Here is an 11,878-nt window from a genome sequence, read left to right as displayed (position 1 = left end):
AACATCATCAATGTCAATTAATAGTATATAAAGCGGAAAACACCAACCTGTGGAAGTGTTAACCCATCATTCCTTTGCTCCTCTTAAATGATGCACCCGCTTTCCGATTATGATTTGCTCGCATTGATTTATTCTTCTCTTTTTTATCACGATTTCGTAAAGTTTCTTTATCTTGACCTTGCCCTTTTGGCGCGCCAGCGAGTTCTCGGGTCTTGTGATTATCCGCACCGCCACTATTACGGTTATTCCATTTAGCTTGCCGACGTGCCTCGTAACGAGCACGCACATCCTCTGGATTTTCACAAAAGTTCAATTGCTTATTACGTTCCGATTGTACATCGGTCTTGACTTTATCTTCTATAGTTTCTTCTTCATCTTCACTTTCATCATTTGACACATCTTCTACGTTAGCGAGTCCAGCTTTAAGCTGTTTTGACCTAACAGTTCGCGTCTCACTTTCCAACAACGCTTCATAGCTGTCATCATATTCGTCATCGTATTCATCATTACTGCTTTCACCTTCACTGACTAGTGAATATGCCTCGTAACGGGATCTATATTGCGCCAAATCACTTTTGTCATCTAATAGCTGGGCAGCATTTTTAGGCGCATTTGGCATACCTTTACCCTGCTTTATGATACATTTCGGATTGTCTTGGGTCATTACGTCATATTTATCCCCATCATATATGTTGAAATGCCTAATCCCAGTCTGCTGATAAGTTTTATCTTGTGGATCTGGCGGTATGTATACTTCTGATTGGTCGGCGTGCACTAGATCGGGTGGCAGGTTCGCCTCAAGAATAGCGGCAATCGCCTCTTCGCTATTTTCGTATCGTGAAAGTACGCGACGCACAAAACCGGTACCTAAATGGGGTAGCACATCCAAAACAGATGTGACCTCTAAATCAATATCACGTTCTGGAGTTCCGGTGGTAGCGGTTGTGACATTGGAAACACGATTTGCTTGCTGCTCATTTTTATTATTAGATTTGGTTGAACTAGGTGCTTTTTTATTCATTTTAGAATTTGGTTTTTGTGCAGAAGGTCTTGACTCCTGCTGATAACCTTGTACAATGAACGAAGCTTTAAAGCCATCCCTTTGGAAGAAATTTGTCAAACTATAGTTAATAAATATTTCAAATTGCATTCTTATTTATACATACAAATTTTTGCAAGCTTGTTTAAGTATATCCACATCTAGTTCAACTGGATATAACCGACCATAGTCGTTCACAAAATTCTGCTCAGAGAGGCACTCAGTAAGCAGACCAATGAACTTTTCCGCCATTATGATACTTTCCGCTCTAAAATAAATGAAAGTATTTGTTATTTAGAACAGAATAAGTATAACACATTATGTCAAAATTTCACACTTTAGATAATTTGCAGAAAACCTCGCGGAAACGGGAGCATTTTGTCCAAAGTTTTTAGCCTGCATTATAAAATGTTCGGGTATGCGGTTTTGTAGCCCATTCAATTTTTGTCCTATTAAGTGTGAAGTTTCATGTCGCTAAAAATTACCGTTGATTTTGTAGAATTATTTTTGTGATTTTTTCTTCCATATAAAAATAGATTTTGATCATGCATTTTACATATATGGAAGAAAATGCGCAACACCCTCCAAAAAAAAACTTTAAAAAACAACGGTAATTTTTAGCCACTTCAAAATTGCACTTTAAAATTGAATGAGCTAAAGAAACTGCATACCCGAAAATATTCTAAAGATTCTGATAAAAAAGTTTGAATTTTTTTCCGAAATTTTTTTGGAAATTTTTTGAAAGCTTTGAAACTTTATGTACTTTCTGTCAGAGTTGCATATGCAATAAACTGTTAACTTAGTCTTTCAATTTAATGAAAGGTTCCTGTGCTCCACTAACATTAGTTAGTTTCAGATTTTTTTTACTAATAAATTTAGTGAAGAAAAAATGTTTCACTAGGCCGAAGAAATATTTTTTTTTTACTATTCGATTGTTAATTTTAGTGGAACCATTTTTTATTTCACTATCAGTATTATATAGTGAAGCCGATAATTTGCAATTCACCACTAAACATCAAGAGTAGTAGTGAAAAATTGTGCACTATCATTAGCTACTAGTGTAAACTGAAAATTTAGTGCTCTACCCCCGGTGGCGGATTTGCAGTTTTATCCGCCCTAGGCCCTATAGTACCAGACGCCTTTCTTTCAGCTTTCATTATTTAGGTACTACATATAAAATTTATCTTTTGCCGACTTTTATCGAAATATATTATCGATAAAAAAAAACACCAATCTCTGTTTTGCTAGCTGCTAACCTAAGTTGCATCCACTTCATAAAAACTACCGAATTTGGAAAATATCGAGAAACTTTTTTTTAGTTATTTTAATAAAGATTATAGTTCTTGTTCTACTTTTAAGTAATTTCAATAAAAATTACAATTTTTTGTTAACGAAAAAAAACTTCAACTGGAGTTATTAGACAAGTACCGGAATTACTCATTTTTCATTGCCACTCGAAAAAATCATAACTGTTTTTTTTTTTTAATAACTCTGGTAAGTTTTCAAATAGAATGTTCATTTTTGAGGAAATGGGCGTTGGGCATCAAATACAACAAATCTGTGAAGTTTCAAGAGTGCACCACAAAATTAAAAAAATGGCAGCATACAGAATATCTGGCGCAGCTATTTTGTAATTTTTAAAATTTTACGATTTTTTAAATTCTAATAATTTAAGTTATGCACTTCAAAATGTTAAAATTAAACGATGGAAATATTCTTCTTTCCAAAACGAACGAATTTAGTGTAATAAGACTAGTGTCTCACCAAATCAAAAAAAAATTACATTGAGTACAAATGACTTTGATTTTGATAATCTTAAATTTTTATATGAGAAGTGGAGTCGGTTTTGTTTTTTGCTTAAAAATTACTCGTAAATAATATGGCTTTTAAGTTAAGGCGTGCAAGTAAACTTATTAGTACACTTCGTATGGTGCTACGGGGCGGATACGTTACATACACTACTACCCGTAGCTACGGGTATAAATATGAGAATGAGTGGTTATTTTTACTTTATCGTATATCTTTTTTAGGTTTTCATTTAAATCTTGCTCTTTATACAAAACTGAAGATAATGCATTTCCTAAGATAGGTGAACCACCATTTTCGACCAAAAACACATTTTTGTAAGAACTCGTGGGAGCTTGCTCATATGTATTAATAAGGATTAATCAATCAACTACATACATTAAAATTTTAGAACACAATTTTCGAGGGATTTTTTTATATGTCAGCCCACCTAAATTCGATCCTGGCGACGCCCAAGCTTGCGTCGGTCGTTTGTATGGTGTATGGGGTTGTTTATACTAAATTGCACAGCTATTGCGCTAAAATCAAAATCGTTTTGTACAATAATTTGCGTGGCATGTGGCGACAACTGCGCAATATTTACCTAGTTTTGATATTGGTGTCCAGATCGTGACGTAATATATGGATAAGAGCGTAGACCAAAATAATTTTTAGGGCCCTATATGTTTGTTTTTCGTTATTCAAATAAGCGTACAGATTCTCTGTTTTTGTTAAAGCAAGTAATATCATTTTTTTTTTATAACTATGGATTTAAGTATAAAATTATATTTATTATTGGTTCTTCAGATAGAACTTTACAAAAATAACAATTGTTTGCTTTTGATACCTTTTCTGCTTGGCAACTGATATTTTTTTCAAACTCGCGGCGACGCTGCCGCCAAACTCTTTCCTGGGAAACGAGCTATATTCGGCTTCTCACATGTACACAATCGGCTTCTTAAAGCCTGATTATGGCAACTTAACCGGACGTAGTAGAACATAGAAAATCAAAACAACAGATTCGACGTGGCATTACGTTACGGTTAAGTTTCGGCTGTTCAATTATAAGCAACATAAGTTGCGATCCCGTACGAGTCCGGACTAGTCAGAAATAGTCAGAATCAGTCAGATTTTGCTGGAAATCGATCCCGTACTCGGTTCTCTGACTATTGAGAGGACAATTCGGTTCTCTCTCTGTCAGAAGTTACCAGTTTTAGTCCGAGAATTTATTGCTGGTAAATTCTGGTAAATGTGTCAAACGATCAGCTGTAGTGTGTTTGGCAACCAAATTGTAAACAAAAGAAAAGTGCACTCGACTTATTCATGTTGAAAAGTATTTAATTACTTGTTTAAGTGGATTCTAATGAATTTGAAAGTATTTTTGGCTATTTACATGTGTGAACTGAGTGTGTTTACATACAAAATAAGCAAAAATTTACAACCCAAATTTGGAGGTTATGTTGAAGTTGACAGAAGTTAAAATTTTTTACTAGAAAGCGATCCCGTACTTTTCAATGTTACTCTCTCGTTCTGAGCGAATTTTTATTTTTTGACAGTTTTACTAGTCCGAGTCCGAGGAATACGGGATTGCACCTATACATTTAATAGAATGTCTAAGTGAGAGCCTGTAAGTTACATTAAGTTGCCATAATCAGACCATTACACGTATACAATCCGAACGTCAACAGAAAGAGTAGAAGAGCAACAAATTTTATTTAGTTGCATACAAACCACAGTATAACAGTCATAAAAAATTTTGTGTACTCCTCGGGGGTAAAATCTGATCAGGGTTGATAACACTATGCGACAGTCAAAATCGGGATGGGATGAAACCAACGGGAAATGTTATATCGGTCAAAAACAGCGTTTCGCTGGGTCACGTCTAGGAATCGAGATATATATATAACTATCATATAGGGGAAATTGTCACCTTTGGTGGTCTTTTTTTGACATAACTCGAGAACCACTAGTCCGATTTTGCTCAAACAAATTTAAAAAAAATAAAAATTACAATTCCTTCAATCTGTTCATATAACGTGTTTCTATATAATCAACAGTTTTAAAAAAATTTAATATTTTAGGCAAAAAATATTTTTTTTCTTCATACATTTATTTTTACCGGCAAAACTGTTGATTATATAGAAAAACGTTATATGGACAGATTAAAAGAATTGTAATTTTTAATTTTTTTTAATTTGGTTGAGCAAAATCGGACTAGTGGTGGTCGATTCCTAGACGTGACCCAGCGAAACGCCGGGACACGTATAACTTATTTTTTACCGATATAACTTTCCCCGGTAGTTTGAACCCTTCCCGATCACTGACCCCTACCATTTGTCTCACAGTGTAATGAGAAGGAGCATGAATTTTGATGTTTCAGAGTCGTATACAAAATTACTGTGGTATGAAAGGGACCAACAACCGTACTATGGCAGAGTGGCAGTGGTAACATCATGATAAAAACATAACAAGGTAAAACCATTGTGAGACAGTCAGATGTTTGGCAGCAATATATTTTAAAAATTCCAGACTCAAACTCACACACACATTCTCATTTTCAATCTCAAACAACAACAATTGTGAGCAATTTCATTTTTGTTTATTTTCAATATATGATTTTAAAATGCTTGTAAACATCAGAAAAAAATCATGGCCGACGAATTGAGAGAATAAATTTATCTTGTAATGTTTTTATCATGGGTAATATTGTAAACAAACACTTTTCTTTTAATTTTAATAGATAATTGCTATTTATTTTCTAATTTTCAGATATTGAGCTTGTAGCCAGAGGCAGTTGATTGTGAGGCTCACTAAAATCTATTCTTCATGTTGGAGCAGCTCCGGGTAATGGACCATTGAATGTGCTGGCTGAACTTATGTCCACCATAACCAACGGAGTCTCTAAGCAAATGCATGTCCTGAATTTATACGGTAGCAATTCATGGCAATTTCTATTGTATGTGTGTATGATTCATATTTGTGATATTCTATACTTTGATGTTAAGTATTTTCAGGGACCAATTGGTCAAAAACTACGAAAAGGTTTATTACTGTATATACTGTGATGCAAACATTAGGTTGATGTCGCATATGCATACAAAATTTTACCAACCTTTTTCTTTCTTAGGTCCGTTAACTTTCTTTGTATGTTTTATGTTTCTATGTTGTTTAGCTCTAAAAAATACCACCCAATGAAAAAACGCTAAAAAACATACAACTTTTTATAATAAATAAGTAATAGGACACAGAATTTCTTTCCGTGCATTACCACCAACACATTCTCATTTTTGTGCAACATAACTAATACTTTCTCATTTTAAGACTTTTTTCCTTTTGGCCAGCACTGATCTGCACACGTCTGCGCTTTAAAATTTTCGCGCTCTCTTTCGGGTTCCTTTTTAGTTAAGTATCTAAGTAAAATACATATAAATATTAAAAGGAAATATTTTAAGAACCCATATCTGCAAAACGAAATTTCATTGCCGTTATCGCAAAATTGAAAGGTCTCACAGATGTATGGATATCTTTCCAGCAACTTTCAGTTAAGCTATCAAAGCGGGGTTAATGCATAGACAGGCGGCAGCATATATCGCGATCAACTCGTTTATTCAGAATTAACTGCAGTTGAACCGGAATAAGTCTTGCAGGTAGTCTCCAAAATTAATGCGGATCAGGGGAATTTCCGATGATAGCACTAGCCAAAACGACCAGATGTTGTTCAATATGTCATAAGTATAACCTTATAACCAGATAAGCGTAAACAACCTATAGTTTTTACGGGCTAAGTTTCGCTATATTGAGTTTACACGTATTTATTTTGGGTCTCGCATGTCTTTACCACCAGTGTGTTTTTTTGCAGCCCCTAATATGTATGTTGTCGCCCTAGGCCCCGGCCTTAGGGAAAATCCGCCACTGACTACCCTCAACTCTGGTTTCTGTAATTGGTTGAATTAAATTTTAAATTAAAATTATTAAAAGTAAATAAATAAACGTAAGTTGCAAACAATATCAGTTTGAATTTTGGTGTTAAATCTCTGAACATAGCTGTATGTATGTACACTCCATGCACATGAATAATGAAAGTTTGGAGTAGCTACAACCTACCGTACAGAATTTATTTTTACTGACGCTCTTCCGCAAATTTTCCATATAACACAAGTTCGCATTTTTTTTTATAGGAAAAAAATTGCGGAGATCGACGTAAAAAAATAAAAAATAAAAATTAACTGTATGTAATTTGTATCTACTCTAAACTTCCACTAAAAAATTGTCAAAAATCAACGCTATTTTCTAACAACTCCAAACTTGCACTTTGTTGTACTAAAATTAAATGGGGTATAAAACTGCATTAAATTTTTCTAAATAACCTGTATAAAAAGTTGCAAATTAGTATGCAAAATTATTGAATTTTCCTGAGTTTTGCAAAAAGTTTAGAGATTTTATTTTTATGTTCTTTGGTGTAGAATGAACTACAATTATATACAAAAAAATATCGAAAACAAATAAGCACAAAAACTTTGCTTGTATTGCGAAAAGGTCACTGTGCCAATACTTTTGTCCGGTACTGTACTTATTAATTTTTTTTTTTATATATTCTACAAAGTGTGTACCAAGTACAGATAGAGGGTAGTGAATATAAGCCTTCGTAATGTTATTTAAAAGCATTATTTGTATTTTATTTGTTCAAGCTGGACATTTGAAAGCATGTATACGTAGGTGGCTGTGACTGAGCGTGCAGGAGAGCGTGCTAGTATTTGTTAGCTTTCAGAAGGTGTCGGGTTCGAATGCCGTCAGGCGATTTTTTTTTTCAAATCATGAAAAAGCATCTGTGAAGTGTAGAAGGAAACTAACCAGAAGCGAATCCGTTTCAAAACAATTTTCGGTTCTTGTCTGTATATTAAAGAGCGTAATTACCTCGAGTCTAGCGCCGCTGTTAAGCTGAAACTAGTTGAATACAGATACTTAGAAAATATGTGAGTTCTTGTCTTTTACTAGCGGGTAAACTTGTTAATTAATTACATAAACAAACGAACTCACACCACCAACCACTGCTTAATGATCGTTTCAACTCAACAGCGGCGCTAGACTCGAGTTATGGGATGAATTCATGCGTTAACTCTTGCAACCCTTTACTGCATCAACGAAAGACACAAGATCACGCGGGAAGGAAAGAAAGAAAAAAGTTATTTTCTAGCTGCGGAAATCTCGACGCCATCTTTGTTATAAGAAGTAAACAACGAAGAGAACGGAGAAAACCGCGAAATTGTTGAACGCATAAATAATTATTTTTATTATGCAAATTCTTCTATAAATCATGCCGTTGTGTTAAATTATTCTTTGCCTTATGTATACACACGTTGTCACAGGCCAAAATGAAGAAAATTGCAGCCAAATTGTAAACAACGAAGAAATGTAAACAAACGGCTAATGTCAAAATCGTTAAACTATTTTCCTAAATGCGATTCTAACGGGCTACTCTCCTGCCCGCATGATCTTGTATTTTTGTTTCATGCCTTTACTGTATATATATTTCTGCCGCACTCTTTACGAGAAAAACAGATCGTTAAAGTATCCCAAAATGGAATCGGTAAACGGACAAAAATCCGCATTTCCTCCACTTTCTTTTTCTTTTTTCGGATTTTTCCGGGCTGGATTAATATCTGCCATTTTATTTACATGACAAAATACACAAAGAAATGGGCACGTTCAGAAAGCACAACAGCTCAGTAACTGTTGCGATTGCACCTTCTGATCGCGTTGTTTTGTACTTCTGATCAACTGAACAGTAGCGTGTTAGAATATCGTAATATATTTCTGATCATTTGAGACAACATGTTGTGTGTTTTGAATTTGACAGATAATGTATCAAGCCGTTTAGAAGATGCATTCCTATCACGCCTTCTGAACCTACACAATATGTAGCTATATAACTATGTTCTGCATCAAAAAGAAAATTGGGAAAAAATGTCAGATAATTAAATATATAGTAAACGTTTTTTTTATTTAGAGCGGGAGCGGAGCTCGGAGCGAAATAAAATACTGGAGCTTGGAGCGATAGAAAAAAACTCTGCTCCGAAGCCCTGTTAAGACGGTTTGACTTTGAATTAAAAAATAATCAGTTTCCCTTGAAAATTTTTATATTATTGTTTAGCTTCTATTAAAAGGGCATCTTGAACCACACATGTGGCTAATTAAACGTTAAAATATTGTTTGGAAACCCAATGAAATGTTGCTTTACAGGGAAAATGGCCTTTCACGACTTAGACTACTTTAATTGAACGGCACAGATATGTATGCGTATATGCATACACTTTCATGCTCTTGAATAGGAACAATGCTTTTTCGCTGTTTTTTCTGGGTTAATTTGCAAACTTTGCAGAATATCAAAAAATAAAAGTAAAAAATTATACACACATATGTATCAATGTACTTATACCATACTACAGAAAGGCCCTATCTCACATCGACGCTTTAATCCAAACAAGCCGTAACTAAAATTTCTTATTGCATAAAACGATGTGGATACATAATTTGATGAAATGCATCATAATCAATCAAAAAGGATGTAGGGCCTTTCTATATTACATACATAATAACATAAATCATTATACTTACGGTTTCGCCAGAACTGATTCAATGAAACTGTAGGCAATACTTCGAAATGCCTTTAGATATTGTAATCGTGCCACATTGATCCAGCCTAAACTAGCAGCGGCCTCATTAATAAGAAATATGTTTTTGTACAAAAAAGGAACCGTGTTATCATAGAACTGTGCAATACTAAAATAAATAAAATAAAAAATAACATTAACAAGTACGTACATATGTACATGATTTTTATTATTGTATATACCTCTGTCCCAATTTAATTTCAGCGCAAATGGACTGGACTGTTGGACAAACTTCTAATAGAACACTCAATGAATAGGCACAATCTAAGGTATAGAGCGCAACATCGTCGTACGGAGTCTCGGCACTTTCATCTAAGTCACCTCCTCCTGCGCCTTCGAAGCCCTCATTTTCTGCCTGTGTTTGAATGCTACGAAAAGCGGTGCGAAAAAATACTAACGCGGCTAGAAGATCCTGTTTGTAATTGGGTTCAATGCGTAGGAGTGAATCAAAGATACGTCGGAGTACGGCAGTGTTTTGTGCATCCGCATCTCCCACAGCCATTAGGATGTCGAATAACATTGGTACTGATATTAAAAAGTTTTTATAAATTAACTCCCGCTGATGGTCAATAGTAAGCCAGGCTTCATCAGACTCGCGATTGGTTATAAGACGACAAACAATACGGAGTACCAGTTCCAGTATTTGTTCATAAAGTTCGATAATTGTTTTTTGTTGAACGAGCTGTGACCAAACGTTTAAATAAAATGGTGTTGATTTTTGTAAAAACGAAACAACGGCTGCTAATGCCGTCTTTTGAAAAACCATATATGACCAAAATCTGAAAACCAGCTAATTTATTTAATCTTAACTAGAAATCATATTTCACTTACTCATGATGGTGGCAATTTAGCAAGAAATTCATATCTTTGGAAAATAGATTTGCATTGTACTGCCATTCCTCTAGTTCAACGCCACTTTTAACGCGACCATATTGTGTCATTAGTCCTACATATGTACAAAAATTTTCCCGTCGTGCCCAGTGTTTGTGCTAGAAATATGTGAAATTTAGAAGGAATTTATCATAATGTAATTTAAAATATTGGTATGGTATTACTAAAGCAGGAATTGTTTGAGGTGGTAATCCATCTTCAGCCGATAACCGAAATACAAGCTTGTCAAGCGATTTCTTCTCCGGATTCTATAGGTAAAAGAAAAAGGTCATGTATGTATACACAAAATACCATTTATTATTTATAAGTAATGGATTACCGAATATTCCTCTGTATTTGTTATATTCATTTTCTCAGGAAATTATAGATTTTTAAATTGTTGAATAAAATTTAAGCAAAAACTGACAAAAACCCACAAAATGCCAAGTTCAGCGGCCAGCTGTTAATAATAGCTTTGTTTCTTTACTTTTCTATGGGCCCTATCACACGATAAGTATTTATTGAGGTGTTAGCATGCAATATTGATGGATCGTGATGAGGATCGCAAATTATTTAAGCGTGGTTATTCTTACATTGCAAGTGCAGGGCATAGAGAAGCAGCGCATGTGAAGCTGTGGTGTACTTATACTCGGCATGGAACGCATAGACTCCAAGAATCAGCTGTTCAGTGTAATCAGTTAGTCTGTTCCAGTTCTGCAGGATTTCTGATGGGTACTGGAACAGACTTATGAGAGCAATAAGAGCGGAGCCACTCTTGGAACATGTCACATAGCGAAAAATCTAAATTGTCTAGACTTCGCTGTCATGCCCGGTCATGATCTGCATCGGATAATCGCTTGTATGCAAAGCTCTTTAAACAGATTCCATATGTGTAAATTGCAAGTATAACCAGCGCTTTAGAAATTTTGAAGTCTGCATCGCGGTTCGCAATACTTACCATGTTTTTGTGATGCTTCAATTCGTTCTAAGGGCCTGTGCCAATCGGTAACTTTTTTCTCCGTGGTGAGACGGGATGGAAAAATTTGCTATGGTGTAGTACAAATAAATTGAATTTTGCTGTGCCAAATGCATAGTAAAATTTTGACAGTTGAAAACCCATACAAACGCTCGTGCGAAAGCTTTATTTTTGTGTGTTGCTGAAATTCTTAAAATTTATATTTATTTTATAATTTGCAAGTAACGTACGCTTTTTTATGTTATTTCAGCTTACCTAGCCCCACGAGCTAGGTAAAATTCTGACGTTCGTATTCACCACGAGAAATGTCACATTTTTACTTTGATCCGTCAGTTCGTACAGAGGCCTCGTGACCAAGAATGATAGAATACAAGATTGCGCCGTCCTGGGCGTTGACATTTGTGTACCACAACTAAACAAAGAATAGAGCGAAAATAAGAACGAATTGAAACTGCCAAAAACAGTTCACCTTACAGCGAAAAACGTTTACCTAATCTATTAGAAAATAGGTAACATTTTAGTGCACTCCATTGCCTT

General features: G+C 34.8%; 1 protein-coding gene across 1 annotated transcript; it reads right to left on the bottom strand.

Annotated features, from left to right (window-relative positions):
• Positions 1–6: 6 nt before the first annotated feature.
• LOC118733500 (activating signal cointegrator 1 complex subunit 2) lies at positions 7–10,813 on the bottom strand. The gene is made up of 7 exons (XM_036462908.1): positions 10,706–10,813; positions 10,551–10,634; positions 10,327–10,484; positions 9,678–10,274; positions 9,440–9,604; positions 1,167–1,307; positions 7–1,100 (listed from the first exon to the last, which is right to left on the bottom strand). The coding sequence occupies exons 1-7, from the start codon at positions 10,733–10,735 to the stop codon at positions 59–61; spliced, it is 2,217 nt and encodes a 738-aa protein (XP_036318801.1). The 5' UTR covers positions 10,736–10,813; the 3' UTR covers positions 7–58.
• Positions 10,814–11,878: the final 1,065 nt, after the last annotated feature.

The sequence above is a fragment of the Rhagoletis pomonella genome, unplaced genomic scaffold (genome assembly GCF_013731165.1).
Source record: "Rhagoletis pomonella isolate Grant_MI unplaced genomic scaffold, Rhpom_1.0 Rhpom_scaffold_00002, whole genome shotgun sequence".
In the NCBI taxonomy this organism is placed as follows: Eukaryota; Metazoa; Arthropoda; class Insecta; order Diptera; family Tephritidae; genus Rhagoletis; species Rhagoletis pomonella.
The sequence above is the reverse complement of the archived record's forward strand: the minus strand, read 5'-3'. Positions and strand labels throughout refer to the sequence as shown.